The 21606-nt window shown below is 46.7% G+C and overlaps 1 protein-coding gene across 1 annotated transcript in view; it reads left to right on the plus strand.

Annotated features, from left to right (window-relative positions):
• The first annotated feature begins 2887 nt into the window (after positions 1–2887).
• Positions 2888–21606, plus strand: part of LOC137545095 (uncharacterized) — a 32203-nt gene continuing 13484 nt past the window's right edge. The window contains exon 1 of the mRNA XM_068266205.1: positions 2888–3482. Within this exon, the coding sequence (XP_068122306.1) occupies positions 2964–3482 (519 nt within the window). The 5' untranslated portion in view covers positions 2888–2963. The remainder of the gene's footprint in view (positions 3483–21606) is intronic.

A 21606-nucleotide genomic window follows, 5' to 3' on the forward strand; every position in this document is an offset into this window, starting at 1 on the left:
TGTGTTCACCGTCGCTGGGTGGCGACTAGATTGGTGGACACACATACATTGGCAATCGCCACTCTTGCGATTGCGTTCCCACTTCGTTTCCGCTGTTGTGTGTTCACCGTCGCTGGGTGGCGACTAGATTGGTGGACACACATCCATTCTGTCTCTGTGCTCTCTCTCTCTAAGGGCTATCTTGCCCTGCATTGCTTCAACTCGTACAATTCTCATCTGGCATCTGTGTCTGTGGCTGAGCAGAGGCTGTGTTCCTCTGCACTCCACAGCTCCATCTGCCAGTGGGAGTTTCCCTCTACAGGTGCGTAGCACCATAGCTGGGTCCTGTTAAATTACACGCTTGTGGAGGATTTCCGCAGTGTCAGCGCGCATCTTGTGCGCTGACCACGGAAATAATTCCGCAATTGTTACAGCCTGTTATCGATCCTAGCCTGTCTGACCACTCCACTCACCAGTGAGCCCTTGTCACTGGTGAGGTGCTTCTGATAGTACCCACCAGCTCCTCTGGTGAGGTCTTGTAAAATTATTCAGTACTGTTGCACCAAGCACTATACACTCAGTATATCTGTTAGCTATACTTGTATTATTGGTGATTCTGCAGATCTTCAAATACTCACGTATAGTGTCTGCATTATTGGTGATACTGCAGATCACACAATAATCAGACGTCTGTGTTGCTACACCAATCGTTACACACATACAATACAGGTATATCTCTGTAACGATTGTGGAATTCTCTCCGTGATCAGCGCACAACGCGTGCGCTGACACGGCGGAAATCCTCCACAAGCGTATATTTGCAGGCACCCAGCAAAAGGTGCTACGCACCTGTAGAGGGAAATTCCTGTCGGCAGATGGCGCTGGGGAGTGCAGAGGAACCAATCCTCTGGACCTCCACAAATGCCAGACAGGAATTGTACGAAGCGCAGAACGCAATCGCAAGAGAGGCGATTGCGAATGAGAACGAGCAAAGGGACAGGTTGTATGTGTGTGCGCCAATCCAGTCACCACCCTGCGACCGCGCACACACAACAGCAGATACGAAATAGGAACGCGATCGCGAGAGGTGCGATCGCCAGACGTGACACAAGGCAGATCAGAATAGAATACGAGGGTAGCAAAGGCACAGCAAATAATACAATGAGAAGATGCGTAAAATAACAAACGCTAGCTAACCGCGAACACCGCACTCATTCGCAACAGTGCACGCGGTTATGCGCGGTCTCCACGTGATAAGCACAATAGAGACAAGCACGCCTAACTAACCATCGACAGACAAACATGAAACAGAGGACGCGAACGCTTGCTTAACGGTTACCTCACCGAGCCTCCAGCAAGCAGTCGTAGCAGACAAGACAGACACACGAAAACAGGGACAAGCGAGAGATAGGATCCACAGCACTAGCGGAAAGTGGCTAGCGCGATCCCAGAAGACAGAGTAGCAGAACAGAAGGATCCACAGCGCTTGCGAAAAGTGGCTAGCACAATCCAATGAGACAGAACAGAAGGATCCACAGCGCTAGCGAAAAGTGGCTAGCGTGATCCAATGAGACAGAACAGAAGGATCCACAGCGCTAGCGAAAAGTGGCTAGCGCGATCCAATGAGACAGAACAGAAGGATCCACAGCGCTAGCGAAAAGTGGCTAGCGCGATCCCAGGAGACAGAACAGATGAGGTAGGCAGAAACAACCGCTGTTCCAACCTACACTCCAGACACAATCAGAAGGATCCACAGCCGCTAACGCTAGGGCTTGTGCGATCCAAACACAAGACAGACGGAACAGGCAAAACAGATAATGCAATCCTAACTGCACTAGGGAAATCTGCCTAGCACAGTTTCCAGGAATTACTCTAAGCTGATCTTCAAACAGAGAGTAAGGCTGACACCCCACCAGGAGTGTTACATAGGACGAAATCCTTATGAACAGCGAAGCATTGTGGGAAAGACATAGTACTTATAGTACACGCCTCCAATGAATGTGGCCAGGCAATTTGCATGACAACATATGCAAATTCCTCTGCAAGCACAAGCTGCAAAACTGACAGAAGCTCTTCTTTCCAGAGTCCTGCAGCATGCAAACCTACACAATGGTCAAAAAGCTGCCTGCCTGCACAGGCAGCTGAGTAAATCATCACAATCTCATTATAATTCTACCAAAGAATCACTTTTCCAGTTTCCATATATTATTTTCACTGCATAACATACTATTTCCATCTTCTTCTTTTTTTACATACATATACACACACACTTTCATAATTCCATCCTTTTTGTCAAGTTTGGTATGTAGTGAATAGTTACAATGTATTCATGTTGACTTACAGCAGAATTGATATTCACAACAAGCAGGGCCGGATTTACCATAAGGCAATGTAGGCACGCGCCTACAGGCGCCTGATGATGGAGGGGCGGCTCACTCCCCTTCCCTAGCGCAGAGTCCCTCCTTCCCTATGGAGAATTCTTAGCAGAGCGTAAATGAGAGTTTAGCCTCCTTCAGTCATGGCACCACTAGCTGGCTGCCTAATGCTAACGGACACCTGTAGCTACCTATGACTGGTAAGGGAGAAGTCACAGCTGGGACAGCCTGCACAGTTGCGGTGCAGTTCAGCGGGGGTTTGTAGGTGTTTGAAGGGCGAAATGAAGGGTGCCAGGACATCTGTGCCTACAGGCTCCTGTCATGTAAATCCAGGCCTGACGACAAGTGTACAGATAAACAGTGCTTCGTTCATTTATTTTTCTAGCAGATTTCCTAAGCTATTAATCTTTCTGATAAGTTACGCAGTCCCACCTCTATTTTTTTCCCACAGTTCCTTCCTTCCTTTATAAGAATAACATCCATTGTCCTTTTCAGCAAAAAAGGAAACTGACTAAAAAAGACTAAAGAGACAAACACAACGCAACCTCACACTGCTCCTGTCATTATACTTAGTTTGTTCTACAGAGACACAGCTAACCATTGCTTGTGATGGCTGAGGGACAAAAATCGCAGAATGCAGGCTCCTTCATCAAGAGCAACTTTAAAATAATTGAAAACTCCATTCTGTTTGCAATACTTTTTATGTTAGAAAAACTCATGGACTTAGAATTCAAGTGTCCCAAGGACAATATATTGGGATTGGTCTACGGCATGGTGTTTTTCTTTGTTCCAACTGGGATTGTAGCCATTGTGGCTCATTATTTTGATCCCATTCCAGATGATAATGGAAATGAGGACACTCAGAACCCCCAGAGAAGTGGAAAAGTGCCTGCAGGAAAAAAGGGCACTCAGAACAAGACCACAAAAGGTAGCTGCTGCAAGTCAATCATATGTTGCTTATTTAATTATAAAGCTCCTATTTTCTGGCTGCTGATTATCATCACTGATGGGCGGTATTTGGAGTGTCTCGTGAAGTCTGCGGCTAATTTAGCAGAAACCAACCGGACACGGATGGCTCTTCCAGTGGGCTGGACGGCTATAAAAGACAACTATCTGCCCATATCCCAGGTAAGACTGCACACCTCCCACAAAACCCCAGTTGATATCCCTCCAATATACCATGGGGGTAATATTTATTAAAGGAGATTGTGCGCATTGACACTGCGCAATCACACTGTCTGCTACAGCTTTTGTGCGACTGCACTTAGGTATGGGAGCATGGCCGGATTTCTGGCAAGGCCACATAGGCCATGGCCTAGGGCACCAGATAAACAAGGGGCGGCCTGCAGACAGTGGGCATTATTTGCAGGGCATTATTTGCAAGTGTCCAAACAAATGAAAGGGGTCAGGATAACTGCACTATTAGTACCAGCTGGCACCTGCCTGTGCTGTGCTACAGGCAGCTGCAGTCCGTTAACCAAACGTTTGTGAACAGTGTGTGACTAGCAAAAAGCCAGGCCTTGTCCAATGACATAGCAGCAGCTGCAGGCAGTTACAGAAGGCCGGGTCTCATGCACTTGGCGTGGGGGATGAAAGGACCAGGGGCAGCACCAGCAAATAGTACAGAATACAGAAGGCAGCCTCTCACAGTACTCATTTCTTAATTATTGATTGGCCAGCGCCCTGAAAACAGCAGTGGGTACAGGACTCACTTTTACGTGTTGCTGACCCCACCCAATGTCCAATTGTGAGCCACTTTTGACAATGTGTGTGTGGGGGATGGCTCCCACCACGCCCGTCACCTGTAGATCGCTTGATTGATCAGTTCCCCGTGTGACGTGATTGATTCACTTCATATTGCCATGGAGACCTCGGCACTAGCCGCAATAGAGGACACCAGCGGCCCAAAAATGTTTGGGTGGGTGTGTGTGTGGAGAGAGGTGGTAGGATACGGTTTCGGTTGGGGCGGCTGGTAATAGTCGGCCTTGGGCGGTAAGAAGTACAAATCCGGCCCTGTATGGGAGTACATGAAGTCATTCCTTCTCCGTCTGCTGCCTGAGTCTTATACACACAGATCTAATAGCTGGAGGGAGAGCGTGGAACAGGGGGACCCAGATGTGGGAGGGGGGTCTGTCCCCCCTCACCGCCACTGTGCCCGCTGCCCCCCCTTCCTGGCTGCTACCCCCTCCAGGTTACCTATACTGGGGGCAATTATACTAGCTATACGAGGGGGGGGGGGGCAATTATACTACCTATATGCAGGAGTGCTCAGATACCAATTTTTAAAATCCGAATAGATTCGGATCCGGATACCTAGTTATCCGGATCCGAATCGGATATCCGAATCCGAACTTTTCAGTATCCGAGTAGAATCGGATATCCGAACACAATATCCGGTCGGATACGGATATCCGGATAGAAAACCGGAAGTACGCTTTAAAATGATTCCAAACCGTTTTGGAAGCTAAAATACTACTACTTCTACACCTCCTCCTCCTCCATGGATCTTGTCTTCCAGGGATTTGTAGGATGTCAAAAGCCAGCTCACATACATTGGCCAAGAATCAAACCCAGGTCAACTGCTTGGAAGGCAGCTATGCTCACCACTATACCACCAACGCTACATGCTGTAGTGGCACAGTTCACTCATCTCTTCAACTACAAGAAAGGCCCAGGAGTAGTCTTAGCTACCATAATATCTGTGTTACGGCAGGGCCCTTATTACACTTTCTCTTACAGGGCTATGGAAACCGTTTTGCCCATGCGATAAAGCAAGGTGCAAAAATGAAATCATGCCTAGCAGAGGATGGTTTCGATCCAAAAATCTCTGGGTTATGGGCCCGGCCCACTTCCACTGCGCCAATCTGCAGTCTGTTTACATTTGTATACAATCTTCAAGTTTAAGAAGGGTACATTAGTTGAAATAGTTACACTACAATCTATGTTACAGCAAGGCCCTAATGACACTTTCTCTTAAGGGGCTATGGCCGCCGATTGGCCCATGTGGTAAAGCAAGGTGTAGAAAACAAAGTTCACCTAGCAGAGGATGGTTTCGATTCATTCACCTCTGGGTTATGGGCCCAGCACGCTTCCGCAGCGCCACTCTGCTGCCGTACAGCAGATGCTTCGTTTTAGGAAAAAGTGAGTGAGACCGCTTAGCCATACGGAAAAATGGGCACTCCTTTGCCTACTTCTTTCTGGCCTTTGTCATCATGAAAGGATCATAGTAATAAATGTAGAAATTTGATATATACAGGTTTTGTTGATCTTGTCTTCCAGGGATTTGTGACACCACAACATGTAGTGTTGGTGGTGGTATAGTGCAGGGCCGTATCTATTAAGAGGCACTCGTGGGCACCGGCCCCTAGCGGCTCTTTGAAGGGGGGCGGCAGCTACTTGACTGCACTGCGTGTTTTTTTTTTGTTTTGTTTTTTTCTAATCTCCTGCATTGGGGAGGCAGGGACAAGTCCCAAGAGTGGTAGGTGGTTTGGGGAGGGGGGGAAGGAAGGTTAGGGGTTGTTAGCGTCCCCAATCCGGCGGCGAATCTCGCTACTCTCCTCCGCTGCCTGGGAGTCACCATGGTAACTGGACGCTTGGCGGGGAGAGCTGCTTAGCGTCCAGTTGCCATGGTGACTCCCAGGCAGCGTGCAGTGAGCAGCGCGAGATTTACCGCTGGGCTGGCTAGGGGACATGGCCGCAATCCTGTCTCTCCCTCCCAGGCTCCTAGAACTCCGCTTGCTGCCCAGTGCCCAGGCTTAGCCACATAACTGGAAAAGAGCCCTGCCAAAACCTCTTTAGGTTTTGGCAGCCCCCCTTTTCCTCCTCCCCCTCCAGCTCCCTGATGCTGAGAGAGACGTCAGGCGTACTCACGCTGACCTGACGTCTCTGCATCTTCACAAACATTGTGGCACCGGCGGGAAATACAAGAGCTGGAGAGAGACAGGAGTGAATGATAAGCAGCCAGCCAGCCCTGACAAGTCAGGGAGAGCCCAGACAGCAGAGGAGCTGCAGCCCGAGTCTGCCAGTGACAGCCTCCAGCCTGCCTCACACAGACACCCAGAGGGACATAGCTGCCATAAGCCAGCCCAGCAGAGTGCACAGAGACAGAGCCTGCCAGACACATGACAGAGGGAGATTAGATAATGTACAATGCTCTGTCATGTTTCTCTTGCCAATACTCCTTCTCTCTTTCTTTAACACTGTGACACTTTCTGTACCTGTCTATCTGCTTACCCTATGTCTCTCTCTCTCTCTCTACCCACCCTCTCTAACCCTCCTTCCAACTCTCACAGAAATGCTTCCCACTGTACGATTATTTTCTGCTAAAATGTTGCCCACATTGCGAGTATTCTCAGTTGAAATGTTGCCCTAATTGCGATTATTCTCTGTTAAAATGTTGCCCACATTGCGATTATTCTCTGTTGAAATGTTGCCCTCATTGCGATTATTCTCTGTTGAAATGTTGCACTCATTGCGATTATTCTCTGTTGAAATGTTGCCCTCATTGCGATTATTCTCTGTTGAAATGTTGCCCTCATTGCGATTATTCTCTGTTGAAATGTTTCCCTCATTGCGATTATTCTCTGTTGAAATGTTGCCCTCATTGCGATTATTCTCTGTTGAAATGTTGCACTCATTGCGATTATCCTCTGCTGAAATGTTGCACACATTGCGATTATCCTCTGCTGAAATGTTGCACACATTGCGATTATCCTCTGCTGAAATGTTGCACACATTGCGATTATGCTTTGCTGAAATGTTGCACAAATTGCGATTATCCTCTGTTGAAATGTTGCACACATTGCGATTATCCTCTGCTGAAATGTTGCACACATTGCGATTATCCTCTGCTGAAATTTTGCACACATTGCGATTATTCGCTGCTGAAATGTTGCACTAATTGCGATTATCCTCTCCTGATATGTTGCACACATTGCGATTATTCTCTGCTGAAATGTTGCACTCATTGCGATTATCCTCTCCTGATATGTTGCACACATTGCGATTATCCTCTGCTGAAATGTTGCACACATTGCGATTATCCTCTGCTGAAATGTTGCACACATTGCGATTGTCCTCTACTGAAATGTTGCCCTCATTGCGATTATTCGCTGCTGAAATGTTGCACTAATTGCGATTATCCTCTCCTGATATGTTGCACACATTGCGATTATCCTCTGCTGAAATGTTGCACACATTGCGATTATCCTCTGCTGAAATGTTGCACACATTACGATTATCCTCTGCTGAAATGTTGCACACATTGCGATTATCCTCTGCTGAAATGTTGCACACATTGCGATTATCCTCTGCTGAAATGTTGCACACATTGCGATTATCCTCTGCTGAAATTTTGCACACATTGCGATTATTCGCTGCTGAAATGTTGCACTAATTGCGATTATCCTCTCCTGATATGTTGCACACATTGCGATTATTCTCTGCTGAAATGTTGCACTCATTGCGATTATCCTCTCCTGATATGTTGCACACATTGCGATTATTCTCTGCTGAAATGTTGTACTCATTGTGATTATTCTCTGCTGAAATGTTGCCCACATTGCGATTATTCTCTGCTGAAATGTTGCACTCGTGATTATTTTCTGGTGAAACATTGCTGCATTACGATTACTTTATGATGAAACGCTGCTCCATTACAATTATTTTATGATGAAACGCTGTCCCATTACAATTATTTTGTAGTGAAACGCTGCCCCATTACGATTATTTGGCACCTAATGGGGGGGGGCCCATCCAAATTTTCGCAAGGGGGCCCAGTGATTTCTAGTTACGCCCCTGACTACTACCTAAACTGGGGATACCTATAGACCTGGCTACTTTATACTGATACTAATTATTTATATAGCGCCAACATATTACACAGCGCTGTACAGAGTATGTATTGTCTTGTCACTAACTGTCCCACAGAGGAGCTCACAATCTAATCCCTACCATAGTCATATGTGTATGTATGTATTGTAGTCTAGGGCCAATTTTTAGGGGGAAGCCAATTAACTTATCTGTATCGTATGGTATTGGGATGTGGGAGGAAACCAGAGTGCCTAGAGGAAACCCACATAGACACGGGGAGAACATACAAACTCCTTGCAGATGTTGACCTGGCTGGGATTTGAATCGGGAACCCAGCACTGCAAGGCGAGAGCGCTAACCACTACGCCACCGTGCTGCCATACTACTGTACTATATTGTACTGCCATCTTCAGCAGTACGTCAGAGTACGTAGTCATGTCACTGACTATCCTCTGAGGAGCTTACAATCTAATCCTGCCATAGTCTAATGTCCTACCATATTATTATGTATTTATATAGCACTGGCATCTTCTGCAGCACTTTGCAGAGAACATAGTCATGTTACTGACTTTTCTCAGGGGAGCTCACAATCTAATACCTACCACTATTTTGTGCGAGAGAACACTGGCTAATGTGTGGTTTTTTTTTTGTTTTTGTTTTTTTGCGGGGGAACATTTCGTACTTGCTTTTTTAGGGTCACTTTACTCATACCCGGGGAGAAAACATGGCCCCACCGACTTTGGGCTACACTCTTACTAGGAAATTTTAATTGGTCACATCCACTGTATGTTATGGACACGCCCACTGCATTCTGTAGCCACGCCCACTTTTCGCCGCGGCGCGCCAACGTCCTTCTGGGGTGGGGGTGGGGGGCGCCATAGGTTTGGGGTGCCTAGGGGAGCCCAAACCCTAAATACAGCCCTGGTATAGTGGTGAGCATAGCTGCCTTCCAAGCAGTTGACCTGGGTTTGATTCTTGGCCAAGGTATGTAAGCGTGCTTTTGACATCCTACAAATCCCTGGAAGACAAGATCCATGGAGGAGGAGGTGGAAGAGTAGTAGTACTTTGTATTTTTTTTCCTACCAGAATATAAATTGTAGTAATCGGATCCGGATATCCGCGGATATCCGGGTATGCGGCCCGAAATCCTCATAGTGCCATGCGGATTTCAGCCCAGGTATCCTGAATCTGAATCTGGTCGGAGAGTGCTAAAAAGTTTGGATGTCCGGGTTACCCGGATATCCGAAATCCGGATGAGCATCCCTCCCTATATGGGGGCAACTATACTACCTGTACTGGGACAACTATTCTAGTTACCTATACAGGGGACAATTATACTACCTTTATGGGGGGCAATTATACTACCTATACAGAGTACAGTTATACCACCTATACAGGGGGCAACTATACTACCTGTACTGGGGCAACTATACTACCTATAAGGAGGCAATTATACTATCTATACTGGGGCAACTATACTGGAGACAACTATACTGGTGGCGACTACACTAGCTATAATGGGGCAACTATATCTGGCTACCCTATACAGGGGGCAACTATACCTGGCTACCTACCTACTGTATAGTGAGGGTGAAAGTTTTTGGGTGCTGTGCGATTGTTCTCACAAGTTTGCCTCAGGCAGCAAAAAAATTAGAACCGGCCCTAACAAGGCATTGGCCTCAATTCACAGAGCTTTATCAAACACTTTATCAAAAGTTTGATAATTTACCTCATGAGTAAAATCTAATTTTGACTTCACTAAGGTGTTATAGATTTATTGAACGTTTTATCGATAAAACATTCAATAAATATATAACATCTTAGTGAATTCAAAATTAGATTTTACCCATGAGGTAAATTATCAAACGTTTGTTAAAGAGGAACTCCAGCCTAAACAAACATACTGTCATTAAGTTACATTAGTTATGTTAATTAAAATAGATAGGTAATATAATCTCTTACCCACACTGTTTTAAAAGAACAGGCAAATGTTTGATTTCATGATGGCAGTGTAACGAGCGGTGGAGATACGGCGGTCACGGAGAGCAGTGTGGCCGCCGCCGCCATCCCTGCTGCTCAGCTGCGCACGCCGCGCACGGGACCCTCGCCCGCGCACAGCCTCAGGTCTACGCGTGCGCGCGGCCAGCGGCGAGACCTTTACGACCTGCGGGTCGGCTGACCTCACGGGGGACGCGCCTCGCCGCTGATTGGCTGGGCGGCTCTGGGATTCCCTTCCTGCATAAAAGACACGGGCTTTCAGTTGCCCACTGTCTGTTGCTGCGAATACTTCGTGTTAGCGCTCAGACCTAGTCAGGTTCCTGCTGGGATAGATGTATATGCAGTGTTTGCGATATACATCTATCTATAGTTAGTTCATTGATTGTATTCTGTGTTTTCTCCTGTGTATGGCTCGTTTCTGACTACCCTTCTGCTTTACGCTTCTGTACTTTAGCCCATCTGATCTTGTTGCCGACCTCTGCCTGTTTAACCTTCTTGCCTTTGCCTGTCGATTTTGTACTTTATCTGCCCGTCTGTTGCTGACTCTGTTTGTCTGACCACTCTACTCTCACCAGGGAGCCCTTGTCTCTGGTGAGGGGCTCTGTACTGTTAGTACCCACCAGCTCCTCTGGTGAGGTGTAGTTAAACTTATCAGTACTTACTGTCTGCACCAATCACTTCACTCTGTGCAATAAAGTGGTGACTAGCTCATGTATTTACCTTTGTGTTTACTATATTTGTATTATTGGTGATTCTGCAGATCACCATATAATCAGATATAGTATCTGCATTATTGGTGATACTGCAGATCACCAAATAATCAGAACTCTGTTATTTGCTAACACTCATCTTTACAGAACAACAGACCAACATGTCTATGGACACTCTGTGCGGCCAGGTTAAGGCCTTGACCACAGCGGTGAACAATTTAACCGAAACGGTCAATAACCAACAGGCACAGATCAACCAGCTGTCTGAGGCCATTTGGACCCTCCAGACTGCGGGTGCACCAGGGCAGTCCCCTCAAGTCATTGAACCCAGAATGCCCATGCCCAAAAAATTCTCAGGGCATAAGTCAGATTTTCAGAATTTTAGGAACCGCTGCCTTTCTTATTTTGAAATAAGACCTGTTTCTTCAGGTTCTGAGAGCCAGAGGGTGACTTTTATCAAGACACTGTTATCAGGGGATTCACAGTCATGGGCTTACAGTCTACCTAGTGGTCATGAGGCTTTATCTTCAGTTCAGGAATTTTTTAAAGCCATGGCGATTATATATGACGATCCTGACATTGCAGTTACTGCTGAAAGGAAGCTTAAGACCCTCAGGCAGGGACATAACACTGTGGAAACTTATGCCGCAGAATTCAGAAGATGGTCTGTGTCGGCTAGATGGGGACCCTTTGCTCTATTAGATTGTTTCTTATCGGGTTTATCTGACCCCATCTCGGATGTGATGCTGAGTCATCCGGAGCCTAAAACCGTTGACGATGCAATCTCATTAGCAGTTAAGATTGATTGCCGTATTCGTTACCAAAAGCAAACTCGCGGTAGATACTCAGTGAGATCTCTTACCACCACCTCTCCTTCTCCTTCTCCTCCTCAGGATGAGCCGATGCAGATCGGACATTCAAAGCTATCAGAGGTAGAGAAAAATCGGAGACGGACGGAGAGGCTCTGCTTGTACTGTGCGGAAAAGGGTCATTTAGCACACAACTGCCCTAAGAAGTCAGAAAACTCTGCCGCCTAGGTGTAGCTAGAGGTACTACCCTAGGCGAGCCAGCTTTACCTCTAACCGATAATCGTTTACTGCTCCCTTGTTCTATTACCTGGGAAGACCAAGTTTTGTCTACCCAGGCATTTATAGACTCGGGTTCTGCTGCCAATTTTATTGATTATGATTTTGTCAAGAAATGGGGTATACCACTTGTTCCTGTAGACAGGCAAATTTTTGTTACAGCAGTTGACGACTCACCATTACAGCGCAGACAGGCCCTTTCACAAACGCCCAGTCTCCTGTGTCACGTGGGGGTACACAAAGAAAGATTACAGTTTTTTGTGCTTAAAATGGCCACTTCCACCATGATTCTTGGGATGCCGTGGCTACAAAAGCACTCTCCCCAGATAGATTGGAGCTCCGGCCAGTTGTTTAGCTGGTCTCCATTCTGTCACCAACATTGCTTGGAAAGAGTTGCGATTTGTGCCACCCAGGTTCAGTTGGAAGGCTTGCCTTCTCAATATGCGGAATTTGCTGACGTGTTTTGTCCCAAGTCGGCAGACATACTTCCTCCGCACAGGAGTTTTGATTGTCCCATTGAATTAAGACCAGGTTGTATGCCCCCTAGAGGTCATTTGTATAACCTTTCCGGTCCTGAAAAACTTGCTATGCAGGATTACATTAAAGAAAACCTAGCCAAGGGTTTCATCCGTCCTTCCAAGTCTCCGGCCGGAGCAGGATTCTTTTTTGTCCAGAAAAAGAACGGTGGGCTTCGCCCATGTACCGATTATCGAGAATTGAACAAGATTACCATAAAAAAATCATTACCCACTCCCTTTAATTGACAATTTGTTCTCCCAGGATACTGATGCATGTATCTTCTCTAAACTTGATCTAAGAGGGGCATACAACCTGGTACGCATAAGGGAGGGTGACGAATGGAAGACGGCGTTTAATACACCCGACGGGCACTGTGAGTACCTTGTTATGCCCTTCGGGTTGTGTAACGCTCCCGCTGTCTTCCAGGAGTTGGTCAATGAGATCTTCAGAGAGGTCCTGGGGTGGTTCGTCCTGGTGTACCTGGACGATATACTGATTTTCTCACCTAACTTGGCAAAACACAGGGAGCATGTAAAGTTTGTCTTAAAAAAACTTAGACAAAACTTGTTATATGCTAAACTTGAAAAATGTGTTTTTGAAGTGTCAGAAGTCCCCTTTCTAGGGTATGTAATTTCTACTTCCGGCCTCTCCATGGATCCCAAAACGGTTTCGGCAGTTCTGGAATGGCCACAGCCCATGGGGCTAAAGGCACTCCAGAGATTTCTGGGCTTTGCTAATTATTATAGAAAATGTATCAAGGGGTTCTCTTCTGTGGTATCGCCTCTCACTGATCTCACCAAGAAGGGGGCGGACACTTACAATTGGTCACCAGAAGCACATGCTGCTTTTTCATCATTAAAGAAATTGTTTTGCTCCGCCCCTATTTTGCTACATGTGAACGTCACCTGTCCCTTTATAGTGGAAGTGGATGCCTCGGAGATCGGGTTTGGGGCTGTACTGTCCCAACATTCTGGTTTCAAAGGCAGGTTGCATCCGTGTGCTTTTTTTTCACGTAAATTCTCTCCCGCCGAGAGAAATTACGACATTGGAAACAGAGAATTTTTGGCCATAAAACTTGCGTTTGAGGAATGGCGACATTGGCTCGACGGAGCGGAACATGTTATTACGGTCTACACTGACCATAAAAACTTGGAATATATTGAGGGGGCCAAGAGGCTCAGTCCCCGACAAGCTCGCTGGTCTTTATTTTCCTCAAGATTCAGATTTATCATTACCTACAAACCAGGGAATAAAAACATGAAAGCTGATGCACTATCTAGATGTTTTGAGCCTGAGACAGTACAGCCACCAACCCCCGGAAATATCCTGCCCGAGAAAGCCGTTGTGGCAGCCACTGAAACTTAGGAGGATTGGTCACTAGAGTTGGGCCGAACGGTTCGCCTGCGAACGGTTCCATGCGAACTTCCGTGGTTCGCGTTCGTGTCCCGCAGGCGAACCTTTGCGGAAGTTCGGTTCGCCCCATAATGCACCATGGAGGGTCAACTACATCACAATCAGCAGGCCCAGTGTAGCCAATTAGGCTACACTAGCCCCTGGAGCCCCACCCCCCTTATATAAGGCAGGCAGCGGCGGCCATTACGGTCACTCGTGTGCCTGCATTAGTGAGAGTAGGGCGAGCTGCTGCAGACTGTCTCTCATAGGGAAAGATTAGTTAGGCTTAGCTTGTTCCTGGCTGCATACCTGTTCTGTTCAGTGAGACCACTGCATACCTGTTCAGTGAACCTGCCACTGCATACCTGTTCTGTGAACCCACCACTGCATACCTGTTCTGTGAACCCACCACTGCATACCTGTACTGTGAACCCACCACTGCATACCTGTTCAGTGAACCCACCACTGCATACCTGTACTGTGAACCCACCACTGCATACCTGTTCAGTGAACCCACCACTGCATACCTGTTCTGTGAACCCACCACTGCATACCTGTTCTGTGAACCCACCACTGCATACCTGTTCTGTGAACCCACCACTGCATACCTGTTCAGTGAACCTGCCACTGCATACCTGTACTGCTCAGTGAACCCGCCACTGCATACCTGTTGTGTTCAGTGAACCCGCCACTGCATACCTTTTCAGTGAACCTGCCACTGCATACCTGTTCTGTGTACCCACCACTGCATACCTGTTCAGTGAACCCGCCACTGTATTCCTGTTCAGTGAACCCGCCACTGCCGTCACTACACAAACAGCTGTTTGCGGTGCGTTGCACGGTGAGTTTGGTGTGTCAGTGTGAAGCAGTACCTTAATTACACTACCTGATTGATGTATACACATGCAAGATGTTTTAAAGCACTTTAGGCCTGTCATTTAGCATTCAATGTGATTTCTGCCCTTAAAACGCTGCTTTGCGTCAAATCTAGATTTTTCCCGGGGACTTTTGGCGTGTATCCCACTCCGCCATGCCCCCCTCCAGGTGTTAGACCCCTTAAAACATCTTTTCCATCACTTTTGTGGCCAGCATAATTTTTTTTTTTTTTTCAAAGTTCGCATCCCCATTGAAGTCTATTGCGGTTCGCGAACTTTAACGCGAACCGAATCTTCCGCGGAAGTTCGCGAACCCGGTTCGCGAACCTAAAATCGGAGGTTCGGCCCAACTCTATTGGTCACGTACATTAGACTCCTACCAACAAGATGTCCCAGAGGGGAAACCTGATGGGGTTCTGTTTGTACCTCTACACTTCTGGTTGCAGATTTTGCAGTTATTCCATGCACATAAAAATTCAGGGCATCCTGGGGTCGCAAGAACCCAGGATCTACTTTCTAGATGTGTTTGGTGGCCATCTCTGGCCCTGGATTGTAGAGAATTCGTGAGGGATTGTTCAGTCTGTGCCAGAAACAAACCATCCAGACAGGCTCCTGCGGGTACTCTCCAGTCGTTGCCAGTACCCGAGGAACCTTGGACCTACTTGTCCATGGACTTTGTGGGCAAACTCCCCAGCTCAGAGGGGAAGACGGTCATTTGGGTGGTAGTCGACAGGTTCAGCAAGATGGCTCATTTTATCCCTCTGAACGGACTCCCCTCTGCTCAGGAACTGGCAGATCTCTTTATTCAACACATTTTCTGTTTACACGGTATTCTGGAGAATGTGGTGTCAGATAGGGGAGTCCAGTTCGTATCCAAATTCTGGAGAGCCTTTTGTCATCATTTGGGGATGAACCTGTCATTTTCATCCTGCTACCACCCACAGACCAATGGGCAAACAGAAAGGGTTAATCAGGCTCTTGAGCAGTTCCTTAGGTGCTATGTAGTGGATGCTCAGTTGGAATGGGCAAGGTTTCTGCCATTCGCGGAATTTGCACACAACAACTTGAAAAGCACTTCATTGGGCTTTTCTCCTTTCCAGGTTGTCTCAGGTAGATCTCCCAAATTTTCCCTGTTGCCAGTAGTGTCTTCTCCTTTCCCTGCTCTGGAGGATTGGCAGGGATCTTTAAAAGAAATTTGGTGTATGGTCAAAAATAACCTGGAAAAGGCCTTCCAGTCTCAGAAAAAACAGACAGATAAGAAACGGTCAGTGGAATGGGAGTTTGTACCTGGGGACATGGTCTGGGTTTCGACCCGACATCTGTCGCTGAAACAACCCTCGGCAAAATTAGGTCCCAAATTTATCGGCCCATACCCCGTTTCCAAAAAGATCAATGATGTGACGTATGTGATTGCACTGCCATCTAGTATGAGAGGTGTGAAGTCTTTTCGTGTGTCTTTATTAAAACCTGCTGTGCATGTGGATTCCTCTCCCCCCCCCTCCCCCTGTAGTGATTGATGGAGAGCCTGAATACGAGATTGAGGAGATTCTCGATTCCCGTTGGGTTCGGAATTCAGTGCAGTATCTGGTCCACTGGAAGGGGTATGGGCCTGAGGAAAGATCGTGGGTACCTGGCCATCGTCTTCATGCGGAGGAGTTGAGACATAGGTTTCATGAATTACATCCGGAGAAACCGTGTAAAACGTGTCCGGAGTCCACGCCTCAATGGGGGGGGGGGGGTACTGTAACGAGCGGCTGGGATACGGCGGTCACGGAGAGCAGTGTAACCGCCGCCGCCATCCCCGCCGCTCAGCTGCACACGCCGCACACGGGACTATCGCCCGCGCACAGCCTCAGGTCTACGCATGTGTGCGGCCAGCGCCGAGACCTTTACGCGTCCCGTAGACGCATCAGCTGACCTGCGGGTCGGCTGACATCACGGGGGACGCGCCTCGCCGCTGATTGGCTGGGCGGCTCTGGGATCCCTTCCTGCATAAAAGACATGGGCTTTCAGTTGCCCGATGTCTGTTGCTGCGAATACTTCGTGTTAGCGCTCAGACCTAGTCAGGTTCCTGCTGGGATAGATGTATATGCAGTGTTTGCGATATACATCTATCTATAGTTAGTTCATTGATTGTATTCTGTGTTTTCTCCTGTGTATGACTCTGGCTCGTTTCTGACTACCCTTCGGCTTTACACTTCTGTACTTTAGCCCATCTGATCTTGTTGCCGACCTCTGCCTGTTTAACCTTCTTGCCTTTGCCTGTTGATTTTGTACTTTATCTGCCCGTCTGTTGCTGACTCTGTTTGTCTGACCACTCTACTCTCACCAGGGAGCCCTTGTCTCTGGTGAGGGGCTCTGTACTGTTAGTACCCACCAGCTCCTCTGGTGAGGTGTAGTTAAACCTATCAGTACTTACTGTCTGCACCAATCACTTCACTCTGTGCAATAAAGTGGTGACTAGGTCACGTATTTACCTTTGTGTTTGCTATATTTGTATTATTGGTGATTTTGCAGATCACCATATAATCAGATACAGTATCTGCATTATTGGTGATACTGCAGATCACCAAATAATCAGAACTCTGTTATTTGCTAACACTCATCGTTACAGGCAGCCATCTTTTTGGTTGAAAGGAGGTGACAGGGAGCATGAGACACAGTTCAAACTGTCCTGTGTCCTGAACACCTTTACCAGTTGCTAGGCAACGTGAATAACAACATAGGAAATCCTATCATGCTCTGCACAGCATCAGGGAAAAAAAGCCCAGGCTTTTTTTTCTGTGATGGGTGGAGCTTAGCTAAAAATGCAGTTAAAAATGATACTTTGATAAGAAAAACAAAGTTCTGATGCTGTGAAACTGTTAAAGAAACACCAAGCCTTTTCAGTTCTGCTGAGTAGATTTTTAGTCCGGAGGTTCACTTTAAAGTGTTTGATAAAGCTTAGTGAATTGAGGCCATTGTCGCTAATCAGATCGGGGCCGAGCAGTTCCACTTCCTTATTCATGGCTGCGCAATAGCTGACTGAGCCCACTCGCACATGCCCAGTAAGAGGCACCACGCCCGCAGCTACAGCGCGGCCATGAATAACGAAGTGAAGCTGTGCGACACCGATGTGGAGGGGGGATGCGCTCAGCAACAGAGGGCTGCCGACAAAGGAGGGAAACTTTAATAGGATCCTGAGGCTTCACTCTCTTCAGGGTAAGATATTGTTTTGAATCCAAGCTTTGGCTTGGGTTCACTTTAACCACTACAGGATTCGGTGTACGTTTAACTACGCCCCTGAATCCTGAAGTGGATTGCATGGAAACGGCCGCTCGTACGAGCGGCCGTTCCATGTCAGTTCACGGAGCGTGTCTCCGTGAACACCCTGCGAGCCACCGATCGCGGCTCGCAGGGTAAATGTAAACACACGGGGAAGATCTTCCCCGGTGTTTATATGGATACGGCGCTGCTGCGCAGCAGCGCCGAAGAGGAGATCGGCGATCCCCTGCCTCTGATTGGCCGGGGACCGCCGGCACCTGATAGGCTGAAGCCTATCCTATCCGGCGCAGGACGGAACTCCGTCCTGCGCCGCTCACAGGGGAGGGAGAGGGAGGGAAGGAGGCCAGGAAGCGCTGCGGAGGGTGGCTTTGAAGAGCCCCCGCAAGCGCAAGCAGCCGGCGGCGAACAGACCCCCCCAGCAGGACATCCCCCTAGTGGGGAAAGAAGGGGGGAAGTCTGATCGCCCTGGCTGCTAGCTGATCGGTGCTGCGGGCTGGAGAGCCCACGCAGCACCGATCAGCAAAACCACCCCCTGGCACAGAAGTGGTTAAAGTGGATCCGAGATAAACTTTTACTCATTGCATAATTGTGTTCCTTTCATATAGTTTATAGGGCATTTCTCAAGCCAAATACTTTTTTTTGTTTGTTTTAATACTCTTATTCCCTATAAAGTAAACAAGCCACGCCCACAGCTTCTCCAGAGTGCCTTGGCACTTTGAGCCTTATGATGTGTACACACTTGAAAGATTAATGAAAGATCTTAGACCAATTTTACCACCTTCCATGTAGTATGAGAGCATACTACATGCTTATACTACAGAGTCTATTCTATTGAGCTGAACTCCACATCAGATAAAAAATCTTTGCAAGATGCTGCACACAAAGATGCTGTACACATTCAAAAGATCAGTATCTGCAAAAGATCTGTTCCTGCAAAAGATTCGGTCCTGCAAATTGCATTCATTGTCTATGATATCTGCAGATCTCATACACACCTTGTTTAACAGACATTCATCTGCATATCTTACAATCATCTGCAGATCTGAAGATCCATCCTGGTGGATCTGATCTGCAAATGATCTGCAGATGACTGTCTGTTAAACAAGGTGTGTATTAGATCTGCAGATATCATAGACTATGAATGCAATTTGCAGGAACGGATCTTTTGCAGGAACAGATCTTTGGCAGATACTGATCTTTTAAATGTGTACAGCATCTTGCAAAGATTTTTATCTGATGGGGAGTTCAGCTCAATAGAATAGACTGTGTAGAGTATGGCTCTCATACTACATGGAAGGTGATAAAATTGGTCTAAGATCTTTCATTATTCTTTGAAGTGTGTACACACCATTAGTAGCAAGGGCTTGTGGTTGCCCAGTCTGGGCAGGAGGAGGTTACTTGATAGAGATTTCAAAGTCAGAGGGGAGGAGAGGGGGAGTGAAGTTTTCACAGGCTGAGGGCTGGAGATGCAGTTCAGCTTACCTGTGTGTAATGAGACAAACAAAACATGGCCACTCTGATTATATCACAGGAATAAATAATCATAAACTGTTGAAGCTGTATGCAGCTAGATTTGCTGTGTAAACTATCTAAACTTTAGATAAGATACAGTGGGTTGCAAAAGTATTCGGCCCCCTTGAAGTTTTCCACATTTTGTCACATTACTGCCACAAACATGCATCAATTTTATTGGAATTCCACGTGAAAGACCAATACAAAGTGGTGTACATAAGAGAAGTGGATCGAAAATCATACATCATTCCAAACATTTTTTACAAATAAATAACTGCAAAGTGGGGTGTGCGTAATTATTCAACCCCCCCTGAGTCAAAACTTTGTAGAACCACCTTTTGCTGCAATTACAGCTGCCAGTCTTTTAGGGTATGTCTCTACCAGCTTTGCACATCTAGAGACTGAAATCCTTGCCCATTCTTCTTTGCAAAACAGCTCCAGCTCAGTCAGATTAGATGGACAGCGTTTGTGAACAGCAGTTTTCAGATCTTGCCACAGATTCTCGATTGGATTTAGATCTGGACTTTGACTGGGCCATTCTAACACATAGATATGTTTTGTTTAAAACCATTCCATTGTTGCCCTGGCTTTATGTTTAGGGTCATTGTCCTGCTGGAAGGTGAACCTCCACCTTCCAGCAGTCTCAAGTCTTTTGCAGTCTCCAAGAGGTTTTCTTCCAAGTTTGCCCTGTATTTGGCTCCATCCATCTTCCCATCAACTCTGACCAGCTTCCCTGTCCCTGCTGAAGAGAAGCACCCCCAGAGCATGATGCTGCCACCACCATATTTAACAGTGGGGATGGTGTGTTCAGAGTGATGTGCAGTGTTAGTTTTCCACCACACATAGCGTTTTGCATTTTGGCCAAAAAGTTCCATTTTGGTCTCATCCGACCAGAGCACCTTCTTTCACATGGTTGCTGTATCCCCCACATGGCTTGTGGCAAACTGCCAACGGGACTTCTTATGCTTTCTGTTAACAATGCCTTTCTTCTTGCCACTCTTCCATAAAGGGCAACTTTGTACAGTGCATGACTAATAGTTGTCCTTTGGACAGAGTCTCCCACCTGAGCTGTAGATCTCTGCAGCTCGTCCAGAGTCACCATGGGCCTCTTGACTGCATTTTTGATCAGCGCTCTCCTTGTTCGGCCTGTGAGTTTAGGTGGATGGCCTTGTCTTGGTAGGTTTACAGTTGTGCCATACTCCTTCCATTTCTGAATGATCGCTTGAACAGTGCTCCGTGGGATGTTCAAGGCTTTGGAAATCTTTTTGTAGCCTAAGCCTGCTTTAAATTTCTCAAAAACTTGATCCCTGACCTGTCTTGTGTGTTCTTTGGACTTCACGGTGTTGTTGCTCCCAATATTCTCTTGGACAACCTCTGAGGCCGTCACAGAGCAGCTGTATTTGTACTGACATTAGATTACACACAGGTGCATGCTATTTAGTCATTAGCACTAATCAGGCAATGTCTACAGGCAACTGACTGCACTCAGATCAAAGGGGGCCGAATAATTACGCACACCCCACTTTGCAGTTATTTATTTGTAAAAAAATGTTTGGAACGATGTATGATTTTCGATCCACTTCTCACATGTACACCACTTTGTATTGGTCTTTCAAGTGGAATTCCAATAAAATTGATGCATGTTTGTGGCAGTAATGTGACAAAATGTGGAAAACTTCAAGGGGGTCGAATACTTTTGCAACCCACTGTATATAGACAAGTTACTTTTCATAGTTAGTTTTTCATCTCGGATCTGCTTTAACCACTTGCCGACCGCCCACAGCCGATGGACCGCAATACGCCCACCGGCGGTGGCGTGGTTATGCGGCGATCGCGTCATTCGTAACTTTTACCCAAACCAATAAGTATACACTGAATGTTTTTTTTTTTTTTTAATCAAAGACATGTAGCACAATAAAATTGGACAAAAATGTATACAGAAATTTTACTTTATTTTAAAAATGTCAGCACAGAAAGTAAAAAAAATCATTTTTTTGACAAAATTCATGTCTTTTTTGATGAATATAATAAAAACTAAAAATCGCAGCAGCAATCAAATAGCACCAAAAGAAAGCTGTATTAGTGA

Source organism: Hyperolius riggenbachi, chromosome 2 (genome assembly GCF_040937935.1).
Source record: "Hyperolius riggenbachi isolate aHypRig1 chromosome 2, aHypRig1.pri, whole genome shotgun sequence".
NCBI classification, from domain to species: Eukaryota; Metazoa; Chordata; class Amphibia; order Anura; family Hyperoliidae; genus Hyperolius; species Hyperolius riggenbachi.